The sequence below is a fragment of the Sarcophilus harrisii genome, chromosome 2 (genome assembly GCF_902635505.1).
Source record: "Sarcophilus harrisii chromosome 2, mSarHar1.11, whole genome shotgun sequence".
NCBI lineage: Eukaryota > Metazoa > Chordata > Mammalia > Dasyuromorphia > Dasyuridae > Sarcophilus > Sarcophilus harrisii.
The window spans coordinates 416,169,654-416,186,710 of record NC_045427.1 but is presented as its reverse complement, the minus strand read 5'-3'; the positions used below and the strand labels follow the sequence as shown (position 1 = coordinate 416,186,710).

At 45.4% G+C, this 17,057-nt stretch overlaps 1 protein-coding gene across 4 annotated transcripts in view; it reads left to right on the top strand.

The window, feature by feature from the left end:
• The window catches only part of RNF44 (ring finger protein 44), a 31,965-nt gene that overhangs the window by 7,995 nt on the left and 6,913 nt on the right, over positions 1 to 17,057 (top strand). The window contains exons 1-4 of one of the 4 annotated variants that reach the window (XM_031953728.1): positions 770 to 1,274; positions 12,922 to 13,095; positions 13,661 to 13,877; positions 14,180 to 14,347. In XM_031953728.1, the coding sequence (XP_031809588.1) occupies positions 12,989 to 13,095; positions 13,661 to 13,877; positions 14,180 to 14,347 (492 nt within the window). In that variant the 5' untranslated portion in view covers positions 770 to 1,274; positions 12,922 to 12,988. Of the gene's footprint in view, positions 1 to 769; positions 1,275 to 12,921; positions 13,096 to 13,660; positions 13,878 to 14,179; positions 14,348 to 17,057 lie in introns of those variants that run through there. The other 3 variants (XM_031953729.1, XM_031953727.1, XM_031953730.1) reach the window with 3 other exon arrangements.

Genomic DNA, 17,057 nt, shown 5'->3' with positions numbered 1-17,057 from the left:
GGTGGGTTCATATGGTTGTCAAGGATTTGGGGCATTTTTCCTTGTAAAATGAAAGGTTTCACTAGGTGCTCGGAGGTCTCCTCCAACTCTATTAAACCAGAGGTACTGGAATTCCTTCAGTGCCCTTCCTTTTAGCCATGGGGGTTATGAAAGAAACTTGTTGGGGGAGGGGAGCTGCACAATGAGGACCGGAAACAAAAGGATGCCGCAATTTAATCTCCCACCCCATGATTTCTCCAGCCCCAAATGGTTGATCTCCTTCCCCTCTCACGGGACCTTTCTGGCAAAACTTTGATTTTTTTTATTGGAATATGTCCTTAAATACAAGCAGAAGGTGCTTTAGAATATTTGATGAGTTGAATTAAATCCTAACACTCCACAATGACTTGTGTGACCTTGAGCAATTTATTTCTCTATTTTGAATCTTTTGGCCTCAGTTTCCCCATTTTCTAAAATAAGTTAGATTTAATGGTTCCTATAGGTTCCAGCCTTTTCCAGCTCCAGACCCAAGTAGTTGCTCAAAGCTACCGAATGAGCTGCCCATCCTAGCTTGCTCGTGGACCGCGGAAAAGAAACGGAAAAAGGGAACAAATTGAGGGACTGGGGGCGGGGGTAAGAATCTCCCCCAGCCCAAAATGGCGAGTCCAAAAATCACGTGCTTCAGGGAGGGGAGGGGTCCCGAGTCCTCCCACACACACAGTGGGAGGGGCGGAGCTGCAAGGGGAAGTCTTAGAGCCTGGCGCGTTCCCGCGTCCTTCCCTCTCCCCTCCCCCGCGAGCCCTGGCGCGCGCTCCCGCCGCTGCGCTCGCGGCCCCCGAATGTTGTGAATCAAATGTTTGGTTCGTTCCATCCCCCCGCTGCCGCCGCGGCGGACAGTTCTTAAAGGGCCAGTTACCCCGGAACAGGGCTCAGGAGGCGGCGGCGGCGGCGGCCCCGGCTGGGGATCGGCCCGCGGCCCGCTGCCCCCCAGCCCCAACCCCGGGCTCGCTCGGGGTGGGGGGGAAAGGGGGGCTAGGCGGTCGTCGGAGAAAACAAAGAGTCGCCGGAAGAAGCCCGGCGGGGGGGCGGGGGGGCGGGGGTGAGGGGAGGGCGGTAGACATTGTTCCGCAGGGCGGGGGTTCTTAAAGGGGCCGAGCTGCACCCCCAGCCTCGTTCCGCTCTCGGGCCGGATCCAGCCGTCCAGGCTCGGGAACAAAGGGAAGCGGCCCCGGGGCTGCAGCCGGGAGGCTGAACGGCCGCTTCGCCTCGCCTCGCTTGGCCTCTCCGTTCCTCAGGTGAGTGAGTTCGCCCGCTCCTCCACTTCCCCCCACTGCCCAGTTCCTCCAGTCCCTGGAGCTTCAGTCCTCCAGAGCCCTTGCCCCGGGGCTGAAGAGGGCACAGCGGCTTGGCCTTTTAGGGGTTAATTCCAGATGCGCTTTGGGTCGCGGGCGGGGAGGGGGGGGTAAGGCCGGAGAGTCAAAGTTGGTCCCATGGCGGGGGGGGCGGGGGGGGAGTAATCCCACTCCATCCTCTCTCTTCCTCTCTTTTCCCACGAGCCCGGCAGAAGGGAGGACACGTGTGTAAGCCATGATGGCCCTGGCTTCTGGCGCCGGGCGCCAGGGGAGTTTGGGAGAGGTTCTTCCCCTCCCCCTGGAGCCCCCTCCCCCGTGATCTGTGAGGAAATGTAACCGTCCGGAGCGCAGCCGCCGCCGCCTCCCGCTCCTTTGTTTGTTGCTTTTGTTTGACGCCGAGCACATGGTCTTCGAGCCGCGGCTCTTAAAGCCACAGTTCCTTCATCCCGGGCCCGGTCCCCGGAGCGCCTTGGCCACCCCCTCCTCCGCCCCCCGGGGACGCCGGACTCTGCCTGCTCCTTGGCATAAAGGCTTGGGCTCCGGGTGGCCCTGGCGCGGGTCGGGGGGAACCCCCTCCCCGGGGAAGGCAGTTTGGATTGCTACCCCCCCCCCCAATCTGTGTCCCTGAAGCCCGGGGTAGGGGGTGAAGGTCGTTAATATCGGAGAAATAGAAAGCCCGAGTTCGGGCAGAGAAAGCAGGGAGCTCCGAGCGCCCCGACCCGAATGCAATTTCCGATTCGGTAGAAAGAGCAGTGGACTGGGGGAGTCAGGAGACCCGGGGGCCAGTGCCGACCCCACCACTAACTCGCTGTGTGACCTTAGGCAAGTTCCTTAACTTCTCCGTCTCAGTTTTCTCATGGAAATGTTGGAGTAATTGCTTGCGTTACCTCCTCGTCTAAAGAAGAGCCTGTTTGAGCTCTGAAAGGCTGTATAAATAGGCATTCTTTTCTCCCCGACTCGGACAGAGTTAGTGTTCGTATTCACTGTCATAGCAAAAAAAAAAAAAAAAAAAACAAGCCCAAAAACCCATAGGGAGCAATTCCCTGCGGAACTAGAAGTCCTAGCTGGAGGTGTAATAATCCCCTTCCGCAGACCGCACTTTCAGCACTATGAGCCTCGATAGCGCACTTGGATCTAACTTTGATAGATATTTTGGCCCCCGGGTCTGATTTGGGCTCTGCTCTGGAGGAGGCTCCTGGAAAGCAAATTTAGATTGAATTAAAAGAACTTTTGGAATGGGTCTTCCTTCTTTGGAAGTGTTGATTTAAAGGCTGGATAACCCCTAGAGGATGTTGGGGAAGAGATTTCAGTTCGGATTAAATGCCCCAAAGTTCCTCCAGATCTGAAGTTTTTTGAGTCAATAACTGGTGTACATCACTTCCCTTTTCTTGAATCCACAAAGGGTCAGAGGTGGGAGCAATTTCAAAACTCTAACAAAATTCCAGCCTTGTGGTTTTACTCTTGGGAAAGTTGAGGCCTAGGGAAGGAAGGGTCTCTTCTACGGTCAGACTAAGTCAGTGTGATTCCCAGCGAATTACCTAAAAGCAGGTTAGAAGGTCCATTTTATAGAGGAAGAAACGGAGGTTTGGAGGTTTTTCCAGGGTTAAATGAGTCAGTGGCAGAAGTTTGACTGAAACATAGGTGGGTTAGACATTCTGTATCAAAAGGTAGACGGTCATGTCAGTGACCGACCTCTAGTCCTCATTTACCGATGGAAGAACTCCATTTTAGGGATTCCTAGATTTTAGGGAATAGGTGGCTCCCATCGTTGTTTCAGGGGGTCCAGGCTGCTGCTCAGCCCCTTCAGGAAATTATGTGGACAGGGTGTCTTCTCCTTCTCTGGATGGAAACACTACAGGCCTCCATTTGCCTTCATTTTGGGAAGAGTACTGAGGGTCACTAGCCCCAACTCTACCACTTACCAGCTATGTCTTAATGTTACTTAAGCAAATCATTTCCCTAGTCTGGGCCTCAGATGATTTCCAGGGTCATTTATATTCTGTGAAATAGAAAAGTCAGGAGACCAGGGAGCTAGTCTCTGCTACCATTCCTTTCTGTGACTTTGGCCTCCAATCCTGCACCTAAACAGTAGGAAGAGTACATTTCCTCATCTTTCCCAAGTTTATTGTGAGATCATAGAAAAGGAAAACTCCCTGGTATTCTTGCTATTATCCAAAGAGAGGACCAGGTAGGATCTTCATGGAACTAGATGACAAGGTTATAGAACTAGAGCAGAAAGGTACCTCAAAGGCCATCTGGCCACCCTGCCACCCCTCAATTTTACAAATGAAGGAAAAGAAGGCCAGAGAGGATAGATTCTTGTCCAAAGTCATACATGTAGTAAGCATCAGAATTGGGAAATTAACCCAGGTCCACTGATTCTCAGAGTCAGTCAGTGCTTTTTCCACTGGTCAGACTTAAGTCTTTCTGTGTAGCCTATTAGGATATTTAACCACTCAATCAGAGAAGCCCAGAGCTTGACCCCTCTTTTTCTTGATCTTTTTAGACTAGGTAGGGCTCTGAAATAATTATCCATCTTTGCTGTCCTGATTCTCTTTTTTGACTTTTGGCTTTGGGTTCTGGCTTTTGGTTTCTTCAAGACTGTGTCCCATCCCCTTTACTTTTAAAGAGAGAGGACAGCTCAGGCTCCAAAAGAAGTGCTTTCCTTGGTCCTCAAATGAGACACTTCTGTTTCCCCACTTCAGGCATTTTTTATAATAGCATTTTATTTTTCAAAATATGTGCAATGCAAAGATAGTTTTCAACATCCATCCTTGCAAAACTCACTCCAAGCATTTTTGCATCTGTCCCCCATTCTTAGAACATTTCTCTTCATTTTCACTTCAAGGCTTCCCTGGCTTCCTTTAAATCTCAACTGAAGTTCTACCTTCTGCAGAGAATCTTTACCACTTCTCTTATTTTAGTGCCTTTTCCCTGACACTGTCCCCCTCCCTTCTCCCATTTATCCTATGTGTGTATGATCGTTTGTACATAACTATTTGTTAATTTGTCTCCCATTAAACTGTAAGCTCCCTGAAAGCAGAAACTCTTTTGGCTCTTCTTTGTTTCCTCAGCCCATAGCACAGTCCTGACACCTAGTAGGCACTCAATAAATGTTTAGTGACTGATGGACTGATTTTTCCAATGTCACCAGTGAGGTGACAATGTGGCAAAGAAAGCTCTGGATTTGGTGTCAGAAGACCCACCTTTGCCACTGTGACTTTGGACAATTCCATTACATGATTGGGCTTTTAATTTTTTCTTCTGTAAAATGAGAGTTGCACTTGCTGGTCTTTGAAGGTCTTCCACCTCTGATGATCTGTGAGTCAGGGGCAGAGCCAGGACTCACTTGGGAGTCTATCTGACTCCTAGACTGAGGCCACAAGGAGAAGTGTGGGAGCAAGAGAAAGAAAAAATCATTGGCTAAAATAGCATTCTCTTATTATCTGTGGATTTCTTTTCTCTCTGCTTTCTCTTCCCTCCCCCAGCTTGGTTGCCATGGGGTGAAGGTTGGTTGAGTGCGAATAAAAAGCAGAGAGGATTTAGAAATAGACATAGTGGCTCCCATTTCTGTCGCATTTTTTTTACTAAGTGCATTCATCACAGCTACATTGTGAGTTTGGTGGTATAAATGTGATTATTCCCATTTGATAGATGAGGAAAGTTAAGGTTCAGAAAAAAGAAGTGTTTAGCCACTGAGCATTTATTAAGCACTTACTATGTGTCAGACCCTGTACTAGTCACCAAGTGTGCAAAGAAAGGGGAGTAGCCCTAGTTCCTGTCAGTCTCAAAGAGCGCAGAGACAACATACCACCACCACCACAATGTACAAACGAGATAGAGACAGGATAAATTAGAGGTAGTCTGAGAAGGAAGGCACTAAGATGAGGTTTCTTTGTCATTGTCGTAGAACTAAGAAATAGCAGAGTTAGGACTCCAGTCTCAGGTTTTTGCCTTCAGGTGGCTTCCTCCACTAAATTTAGTGCAGACTCCCCACCTTAAGAGTCATTTCCCCTCTGTCCTCCTGCCTTTCAGGCCCTGCCTGTTCTCAGCCCTATGTTCCCCGGCTCCACCTTTTTGCCCCCAACTCCTGAGCCGCTAATGTAACCAGAGGAAGTCCCTGCTCTGCTGACTAGACCCACAACAAATTCATGTTCTCTGATCTCCAGACAACAGCTGCTGTGCTGCATTATTTTTATTCCCTGATTGACTTTTGTGCCCCTTACAGTGGAAATGCTTGGTCTTTTCTTTCCTTCTTAAGGCCATCTTCACAATCACCAGTTTTAGAAGGTTACTTTACCTTCTCCTTGACAGAAAATTAAAGCATAGTGAGTGCTACATACCTCATAATAATAATAATACTGAATATTTATATAGCACTTACTATGCTCCAGTTGCTATACTAATACTCTAGTCTCATTTGATTCTCACTACAATCTTGGGAGGTAGGTGCCGTTATTAATCCCAATTTTAGAGATTCAGAAAAAAGGCAAACAGAGATGCTTAATGACTTACCTTGGTTACATAACTGGGAAGCATCTGGAGCATTTGAACTCAAGTCTTCCTGACTCCTGATAGTCTTTCCACTGTGCCACCTAACCACTCCTACAGCCATCTACATCTGTAACTGGCTCTTCATTTTTGGCTTTAGGCTCTGAGAAAGAGCTAACTAGAGACTAATTCCAGTTTCCAATCTAACACTTATATTTTGTGCTCTCCGTTTCAGTCCTTCTAGTTTCTGGGAGCCTGCCCCTTTCTCATTTCTTCTCACTGTTATCTTTATTTTCTCCTTATCTCCTGGCTCCTAAAACTGCCAACAAACTTGCATTTCTACTTTATTGTTAAAAAAAAGATTCTTCCCTTGACCCTGCCATCCTCTCAAACTATTGTCCTATATACTCTTTTGCTGTCAAATTCTCACAGAAAATGGACACTGTTTGGTGCCTCCACTTCCTTCCCACTTTTAACTTCAATTTTTTCAACCTAGTTCGAAAGGCCTTTCATTCATTGGATTTAGCCATTCTCAGCCTTCATTCTCCTTGACCTCTCTACAGCATAAAACCTTGCCCATCACCCCTCCTCCTGCCTCCTCCACTCCCTTGGTTTTTGTTATAACCATTCCTTCTAAAGGACCCATTTCTTTTTAGATTCTGACTAGTTTATCATCTTTCTCCTTCCTCAACAGTGTTAGTTGAATGCATAACTGAACCCAAGCATCTGACAGGATTTTGCCTTTAAGAATTCACAGTAAGGTAGAATGAGCCCATACTTTGAAATTAGGAGACCTGGGCTCTGCCACTGATTCAAAGATTGTCAGAATTGAAGGCACCCTTGTAATCACTAAGGCCCAAAAGCCATGTTCAATTAAATTCAATAGTCATTTATTTTAGAGACAGGGCAGCTGAGGCCCATAGAAAAGAAACTTGCATGAGTCTCACAGTTCCTAAGAGGTACTGGAGCTGGGACAGAAACTTAACTGGGTTTTCTAACTCCCTGAGTCTAGCATGTTTTCTACTATTATAAATTCCACCAATTTGTAGATCTTCAGTTTGGGAGCAAAGATAGCACTTTCAGGAGGAAGAGCTCCCTGTGGCAATTGGGATTCAGATTCTGTTTGACATTGGTGAGGTATTGGCACCTCATGCTCCAGGTCCAAACATGCCATCAACTTATTTTTAACCAATGCCTTAGAAAACCATCCCCTTCTGTCTGAACCTGATCCCAACTCAGTTCAAACTCTCATCATCTCTCACCTGGACTATTACAGTAATTGATCTTGATGCCTGCCATTCATTTCCTCCCCTCTTCAATTAATCTTTTACAGAGCTGACAGTTTTATTATTCCTAAAGCAAAGATCTGACCATCTCCTGCCCCCACTCAAGAAACATCACTCAGTTTCCCCTTCTAACTTATTCCCTTAAACATAAACTCATTCTTCTGGCACTAAAGATCCCAGAGCTATCTTTCCATGTTTGTTGCTCATCAGTCTCATATACTCTAATCTAGCCAGAATCTCTAGGTCTTTTAAAACCAGGCTTAGTTTATAAGATTTTTCTTGATCTTCCTAGTTCCTCCCCCCCATACTTCTCCCATACCCACAAAAATATTAACTCATTTATCTTTGATTCTCAGAAAACAAGTATTGAGGACAAGGATTTATGTAACTCAAAATACTTGTTGATTCTTAATGAATAAAAGACCTGGACCCTTTCTTGGGAGGAAATGCAAAGAGGGGATAATCCATGGAAAGAGAACCATCTTGAGATTTGGGATATGTAGGTTCAGTTCTCCCATGGGATTGGCAGGATATTATTAGGTGACTCCTTAAGCCTTTTACAGCTGTGATGATCAACTCCACCACACATACATAAACATACCCAGTGAGAACGTTCTTGGGCCTTAAAGAGCAGTAGCTTCCCAGACATTTTCTGGGATCTCATAAAGGCCTATCAACTCAGTGGCCATCTTTTGCCCATTTCAGTCTAATCACTTTTTCCATTTAGAACAGGCAAGTATCTCCCAAGTCAGCCTTCTATATCAGTTTAGGTTTATGGGCCCCAGAGGTTTCCTCAAAGAAACATGTAGAAACTGCCCTTGTGGGCCACCCTGACAACCTCTCTTGTGCAGGAGTCTTAGGGCTCCCACTGCTGGATACATTTGCCCTAGATCACTCAGGGCTTCCCTATGCTACCTTCTCTCCCTCCCTCATTCTGCCAAAGTTGATTTGAAACCTAGTGTGAAGCCATTTATATTTGTAGCCCAGGGCACTTGTATTGTTGAGAGAAGAGAGGGAATAGAAGAATGAAGTGTATGCCCAAACTCTAATTTTACCACTGCCACCCAAAGCAAAGCAAAATGATCATTAATTTGCCCTAAACATCTTCCCAAAATCATGAAAAGAGCAATGAATTTAGCAAAATCTGACTCTCATCTCTGGGCTTCAGGTTCCTTCATCTGCAAAGTGAAGGCCTTGTTCTAGATTAGAGATAGATTTGCACTTGAACCAGATTAATTGGAAATTTGACATCACTGCTCTAGAAGAAGGAAAGACAACTGCAGTATCTTCCAAGTCGGCCTTACAGATTTGGAAACAGGCCTAGGAAGCTATTGCTCTTTAAGGCCTAAGACTCAGTAGACTTTTCCCACCCCGTTTGAGGAGGAAAAGGAGAGGTCCTTCCTCTTTCCTCCTCACCTTAGACCTTAGATGTATATTTATGTGTGTGTGTTGGGGATGACTGTGGATCCTCTATGGCTCCATTATGTTGTATTATATTTTACTTTGTAAAATTTTCATCTGGTTTTGCTATGCCTCTGGTACAGATGGTCTCTAAGTATCTTTCAGCCTTCAAATTCTTAGATTCTCTGTCCTAGAGTTGGATTGACTGGCTTCCATCCCATGTCCGTAAAGCTTTTACCATCCTAATCTTTGGATCTTTCCCCATTCCCATTATATCCAGACCGTGATCCATCACCCATTTAGCCTGAATGCCAGCTGGTCTTTAAGTAAAACTATCCCATCCATCATGGACCTCTGTGACAGGGAAGGGAAGTGTGGTTGTTCATCCCTGCTCTGCTTCTCTGAACTCTCAGCAGTCTCTTCCATTCATAGCATTTATAGTGCTCCATGTGTTAGCATTTTAAGATTTACAAAGTGCTTTTTTCCCAGTGGCCCTTTTGAAATTAGGTCATTCAAGGATTATTAGTCTCATTTTACAAGTTAGCCAAAGTGAAGCAAGGAAGTATAAAATCTGGGACTCAAACTCAGATCTCCTGACTCTTAAGTCTAAGGCAAAAATCTCAGAAATGTCTGGGCTCAGAGAGACCATCCAGTAATCTGATAGAGGAGAAAACGGGTTTATTAAAGAAGCAACTTATAAATCAAGGTCACAGTGCCAAGACTGAGCTAGAACTTAACCCTAGGCCTTTGATTGTTATTATCTCCTTCCTACCCTCCCATTCATTCAGTTCTGTCATGCAGACTTCTGGGAAGACAGACAAGTGAATTCTCTGCATCTTCATTTGTTTAGAGCCTTCCTGGCTTTCCCACAGCACGCCCAAGCCTAGAGCAGACTTTCTGCAGGGACAATATGTAGCACTAGGACAGAGCTGGTCATTGAACAACCTACCCAAAAGCTTATTAAAACCTGCCCTTCAGTATGCAGGGGAAATTTGAGGTAGTAACTTGCCTAGGGTGATACAGCAAGGGAGGGAAAGAGCTAAAATTCAAATCTGAGTCATCCACCTCCCAGCCTAGGGCTTTCTGGTGAACTTGCAGGCCCATTAATTTGAAGAGGCCCTTATTCCTGCATAACAATTTTTACTGTCCACCAAGCCCTTTGCCCTAGGAATAACAGGGCCCCCTCCCCCCAGCTGGCAGTGTCTCCAGCTCCCTACACTCTTAACCATCCCTTTCTTCTCTGGCCCTCCCAGTGGCCCTGTCCCCATTTGATGAAGCAGGAGACTGTGGTCTGAGAGAATAGTCTGGGCTTTTAGAATCATAGAATGTCAAAACTGGAAGGGCCCCCTTCCTTTTACAATGAAGGAATCTTAACAAGGAAATAGTAGTGAAATCTAGATGGAAGTGGGCCTATATGTAGCATGGAATTGAGGCCCTCACCAGTTGGGGAGGAGAGAAATCTCCAGAGATGAAAATCCCCCACTTTCATTTTGGGTTAGCCAGGATATATCTAAGATAGGACTTGAATCTTCCAGGCAACCCCTCTACAATTTCACCATAATGTGGATTCCATTAAAATGAATGAATTTTTAAACCATGAATTCAGCAACACTTATAAGCAATCCACCATGTTCCAAGAAAGTACAGAGTATTTATGCTGGAGTTAAAAGGAAAAGTGGACTCGATCCTGCTCTGAGCTACTGCTAGTGACAAACAACAAATATACAAACAAATAAATTAGAAATAGGGACCAAAAAGAGTTATTCTGATGAGGTAGGGAGCCTTATTTTTTTGCTGTTATGTTTAGTTTTGAGGGGTTTTGTTGTTTTTTTAGGTTATACGTGTGTATTCATTTTTTACAAATTTCCATATGAAGAGTTATGTTTGCAGAGAAAAATCAGAACAAAAGGGAAAACCCATGAGAAAAAAAAAAAAAAACAGAAGGAAAAAAAGTGAAAATAGTGCTGATCCACATTCGGATCTCTGTAGTTCTTTCTCTGGATACAGATGGCATTTTCCATCCAAAGTTTATTGGAATTTCCTTGGATCACTGAATTGCTGAGAAGAACCAAGTCTATCATAATTGATTATCATAAAATCTTACTGTTGTGTTTAATGTTTTCCTGGTTCTGCCTGTTTCACTTAGCATCTGTTCATTTTTTATAGAAAAACTAATATTCCGTTACTTTCATATGCCATAACTTATTCAGCCATTACCTAACTGATGGGCAGACACCACAAAAAGGGCTGCCACAAACACTTGCACATGTGGGTCCTTTTCTGTCTTTTATGATTTCCTTGAGATAGACTCAGTAGTTCCAGTGCCGGATCAAAGGGCATGCACAGTTTGATAGCCCATTGGGCTTAGTTCCAAATTGTTCTCCAGAATGGTTGGATCAGTTCACAACTCCACCAGCAATGCACTAGTGTCCTCTGTCTTCCCATATCCCTTCCAACATTTATCATTATCTTTTCCTGTCATCTTAGCCAAAATGATAGGTGTGAGGTGGTACCTCAGGGTTGTTTTACATTTCTCTAATCAATACTGATTTAGGAATTTTTTTTCATATTAGAAGCGGTTTCAATTTCTTCATCTGAAAGTTGTTCATATTCTTTGACCATTTATTAGAGAATGACATCTTCTTATACATTTGATTTAGTTCTCTATTCTAGAAATGAGCCCTTCATCAGAAACACTGGCTGTAGAAATTGCTTCCTAGAAGTTTTTGGCTTCCCTTGCAATCTTGGCTATATTGGTTTTGTGCAAATTTTTTTTAAGGTAATCAAAATTGTATTTCATAATATTCTCTTATTTCTTGTTTGGTCATAAATTCCTTCCTTCTCCAAAAATCCGATAGGTAAACTATCCCTTGCTCTCCTATTTGCTTATGATATCACCATTTATACTTAAATCATATACCCATTTTGGCCATATTTTGGTATAGAATAAATGAGATGTAGGTCTATACCTAGTTTCTGACATACTATTTGCCGGTTTTCCAAGCAATTTTTGTCAAATAGTAAGTTCTTAGCCTCGAAGCTGGAGTCTTTGGATTTATTAAACAGTAGATTATTATAGTTCTTGATTATTGTGTCTTGTATATCTAACCTATTCCATTGATCCATCACTCTATTTCTTAGTCTATTGGATGAACCTATTTCATAGATCTGTTACTGCTAGGGCACCATTCTTTGCAGTTTTTTTCTTTAATTCCCTTGATATTCTTGACCTTTTCTAATGCTATAAAATAATTTTTTGACAGTTTCATATGGAACTGAATAAGTAGACTTAGTTAGAATTGTCGTTTTTAGTTCAGCTTGTCCATGAGGAAGTGATGCTTTTCCAATTGTGTGAAAAGTATTTTATAGTTGTATTTGTTTCATTTCTGGGTTTGTCTTGGCAGATAGATTCCCAAATATTTTCACCAAAGGTTTTATATTTTTGGATGGCCTACACCACTGCCATACACACATACACTTAGTGTATACACATACACATACACACAACTCTTCCCACCATATGCAGTTTAAAAATTAATCAATATTTTTCCAGTTAACAAAAATCAGTTTGCTCTTCCTCCATCCCCATTACAAAACAAAAACCTGGTAACAACCATGCATAGTCAATTAAAATAAATCCTTGCACTGACCATATGCCCAAAAATGTCTCCTGCATCTTGAATCCATTTACCCTTCAGTTAAGAGGAGGTAGACAGCAAGCTTCTGAAATCATAGTTGGTCACTCTACAGTTAATTTAAATGGAATTTCTCTTTCTATCTCTTGCTAGGCTTTGTTGGTGGCAGCCTTGTTCGAGCTCCTTTTGTGTGATCTTTCTAATGTGTGAAACTTGTGCAAATCTTCCTCTATCCTGAGTCTCAAGTTTCCTCAATGGAACACTCAGAGGACTGTTAAGAGGACTGGCTTTGAATCGGAGCTGTTCTAATTAAGATGAAATTCAGATTTTGGAGGTCACTCCCTTCTGTGGATCTTGATTTCCCCTTTTGAAAAAGAAGTCTGGACTAGATCCCAGCTTCTTAAACTGTGGATAGTGACTCCCCTATGGGACCTCATTGTAAGTGAATATGGGGCTTGTGAAATCATGATGTATTATCAATTAATGTTGGTTATATATTTTATAGAAATGGCACCCATTTCTGTACTGCCTTATGGTTTCCAAAATGGTTTCTTCTTGGTTTTGTGCAGTGTACCCTGTAAGTATCTTCTCCCATCTTCAAAGAAGGAAAGAAAGGTGCAGAAAGGCAGGGAGTTACCCAAGATCTAAGACAGTCCTACAGCAAGGATTTGAAACGAGGCCTCCTGGCTCCAGCTCCTAAGCCAGAAGTGTGCCAGTAAGACCCTGGGGTGGCTGAGGCCAGACCGGCCTTTACCTCTCTCCCTTTCCTTCCTGCAGGTCTGGCCTTTCCTTCTGTTGCACTACTGAGGTCCAGCTCTTTCCCTCCACCTTCCCGACGTCACCAATGCGACCATGGGAACTGGTAGTGAATAGGCGGCCACCCTCAGCCCCCTTCAACCAGCGCCGATTCGCCGGGGGACCTTGCAGTGCCCCAGCACACCTCAGGAGAAGGTAAGAGCCCTGATCCTTCTCATCATGGGAAGAGAGGGAGGCCATCCCACTCTATGTCTCTAGCCTTGGTGATCCAGAGGGGACCCAGGGTAGTGGTCAGACCATTGAAATTAGGGAATCCTGGCTCTTCTGCTTCTGTGACCCTGGACAAGCCATGATGGACAAGCCCACAATAACCTCTGTGAAGCACCCACTCTAAATCCTGTGAAGTAGAAGGCAGGATGGTGGGTTTTGCTTCCAGCTGTGCCCTTGACTCACTTTGTGAGAAATCTCCGAGTTTACTTACTCTTACAAATGAATCTGCAAGTTTCAGCTCTAAGTCCTGTGAATCTATAATGTCCTCCCAGCGGGGTCAGGGACCTCAGTGGTCCCTCTTGTCCCAAGTTTGCTGAGATTCCAAAAGGTACCACCCTCACACTCCCCACAGGAGGGGACCTTAGGAGTCTAAGGGAAGAACCAAAGCAGTCTCCCAGCTGGCCTCAGACACTCATTGCCACCCCCCTGTCCCGAGCATCCCCCCTGGAGATGAGGTGGTCCTAGCCGGGGCCTCATCTCTGTGGTTCAGCCCCCCTGCCCGGCGCCACTGGGGACGACGTGATCGCCCTTTGCCCAGCTTCTTCACCCAGGATGAAAGCTTCCTGTCGACGGCATTCCCCCCCCAGCTGCAGCCTCAGCACCTCTCCATAGAGGAGCCTCGCGCCTTTGCCCTCGCCAGCACATCACCCCGAATGCTCCATCCGGCTGCCCAGCAGACCCCATTCATGGTTGATCTCCACGACCAGGTAGGCCGTAATAAGTGGTGGAGTGGAGGGTCTCCATTATCCCCACCTCATCCCCTAAGAGGGCAGCAGACCATCTCTGACCTCAGACCTTGGCAACTCCAAGGATTGCTGTCCCAGGAGAAAGGAGAGGTTAATGATGTGGTGGAGAAGCCCTGAACCAGGAATGGGCCGAACTGTGTTCAGCTTCTTTCTACCTGTGGGACAAGTCACTGAAATCTGCCTGGGCTCAGATTCCTCAGCTGTAAAGTGAAATGGCCAGCTTGGAGAAGCATGTTTTGAGGTGTCTCATCTTCTTTTCTCAGGTGCACCAGGGGGCTGTCCCTCTGTCCTACACAGTCACCACAGTAACAACCCAAGGCTTCCCCCTCCATACGGGCCAGCATATCCCTGGGTGCAACACGCAGCAGCTCCCAGCATGCTCCGTGATGTTCAGCGGGCAGCACTACCCGCTCTGCTGCCTCCCACCCCCAGTGAGTGAACCCAAAAATGATTCCAGCCTGAGGGCCCCAGAAGGGATTTGGGGGGGGGGTGCCCAGGCTCTAGGTCTGACTGGAGTTTACAGGTGACCTCTGCTCTAGGGCCAGTCCTTTCCACCAGGATTCTCAGAACTTCCTTGGGGGAATAAGGAGTCGGGGGCAGGGAAGAGAGAGAGCTAAACTGTACAGTTAGCAGCATTGTTGTGTAAGGAAAAGAGGCTCAACCTAGAGTCAGAGCCTAAGTTAAACTTTTCGCTCTGAAGACTTAGTAGCTGAAAGAGGTCGGGCAAGACAGTTTCTTCATTTTATCAAAGGGTTAACTAAGGTAAAGAAAATACCTTTTCCACTTCTCTCAAGGTATGATTGGGAAGGCGCTTTTTGTAGCCCCCAATCTTCTGATGGAACCTACTACCTTGGCCAGAGTCTGGGAAGGGGAGCAGGAAGTGGAGCTAGAAGCTATCAGGACTTCATTGTCAGAGGCTGCCACTCATTCTCAACTTTTCTTCCTCTCTCCCTCTTCCCTCCACTCGGGATCTCAAAGCTTTAATGGCTCATTGCAGCAGTACTCTGCTCCTAGCAAGGTTGACAGCCCCTGGTGAAGGACATAGGGTTACCTGAGCGCTGTCCCCAGTATCAACTGCAGGGCAGAAATGGCAGGCTGGAAGGGACTCTGGTAGACTTCCCCAGAGATCTCTCCTTGGGTACTGCTCTTCTGCTTACTATTAGATCAGTGACTAGGAGAACAACATCGCTGTCTGCTTAAAGATTTGCAGAGGAGACAGAGTTGAGGGGCCGGCTAACATACTAGATAACATTTAATAGGGACTTAGTCTTGCATACGTTAGAAAACCTCCTATGCAAGAATGAATTGGAGGAAGTACGGCTCAATGGTAGTTGGGGAGGGCAGAGGAGATTTGGGGGGTTTTCATTGGCTATCAGCTCAAAGCTAATGAGATGTTGCATTAAGAGGAGAAAGGCATCCTAAATGAGGTGAGAACCGTCTTGTCCTCTGCCAGGGTCAAACCAATTTGCAGTGTTATATTCAGTCTGAGCACTACATTTAGTCTGAGAAGAACATTGACAGCATGTGGCCTACATGTATCAGGCTTACCCAGGAAAGGGGAGCCGGGATAACATAGGTCTCCAGATTATGCCATATGAGGATCTACCCTGGAGAAGAGGTTAGAGAGAACATGATCCCAGCCCTCATGTAGAAGAGGGAATTTCTCTGTCCCTTGGAATTTCAGTCCCTTGGGGGAACTGAAAGCAGTGGGTACAAAGTTACAGGTGGAGACTTTGTCTCAATTTAAGGAAAAGATTCCAGAGTATCAGAATTATCTAAAAGTAGAATCGGCTATCTAGCTAATCAGCAAACACTGTGATTAAGCACCTACTGTGTACTAGTCATTATGCAAGGGCACTGGGAATACAGCATTCTGCTAGAACTAATGTTCATGGGAAGGGGGTAGGGTATGTGGGATACACACAAAGTAGATACAAGGTAACCTTAGAGAAGGTACTAGTAGCTGAGACCACTAGCAAAGATCTCCTGCCAAAGGCGGCTTTTGAACCAAGTCTTACATGGCAGTCGATTCAGTGCCTCTAGAACCTTCCAGCCTAAGGGACAGCAAATAGTGCCACAGACAGGACCAGAATGTGAGAAGCAGTAGTTTGGCACGTTGTTGGGGTTGGCCTTTGTCAGGATATGATAGAGGGGAGAGTTGAGTTAAGGTGCCTAGAAAAGTCAAAGGGAGCCAAGTTGTAAAGAGCTTTAAAGGCGCTGATACTTTTTCCTGGAGATAATCTGGTAGCTGCTGGAGCTCCCTGAGCAGTCAGACTCAAACACCCACCTTATGATCATCTTCATGAAGATCACCTTAGTGGCTGTGGGAGGAGAGATTTGAAGTAAGAAGGAAATGTGATAAAGATGGTCCATCTTCAAGGGGGTGATGAGGGACTACACTTGGGTGATATGGCTGTGTCTGTTGGAGACAAGGGAACACATATAAGAGATTGTTCTCATTCAGAATGACCAATGGACAAGTCATGATTCAGGAATGCAGTTCAGAAGAAGGGTTAGAGCTGAAAAAATAGATCTGGGAATTGACTGCATAGATGACCACTGTTGAACAAGTGAATGCTGAAGAGATGACCAAGCAGTAGAATGTAGAGAGGACAGGGCCTCAGAGAGCACTTTGGAGGATCTTCATGTCATTGGTATGATAAGAGAGGGAGCAAAGGAGGCTGAGAGAGCAGGCAGACAAATTAAAGAGAGAGTGGGCAACAGTGTCAAAGGTTGCAGAGATGTCAAGGAAGATGAGGATTGAGAAGAGGTCATTGGATTTGGTGGTTATGAGATCCTAGTAACTTTGAATGGAGCAGTTTGAGACAAGTGAGGGTGAAGGCCAGACTGCAGAGGAAAGGTGAGAGCACCGTGTGGAAAAAAGAAAAAATTTTTTTTTCTTTTGTCCCAAGACCAGATAGGAAGAGAAAGCAGACCGTCCTGTGGGTGTCTACCTAACATTATTTATTCACTAAATTAGTAGTTAGAACAGGGGTTCCAGATTCAATGATGCCTTTCTACCTTTTGTGTGACTTTTCTGGGCTTTGGGTTTCTCATGAATGAAGGAAAATGGATTAATCAAGTGATAATTGATAAACTGGGAGATACAGATAGAAAACTGAGATAGTCCCTATGCTTAGG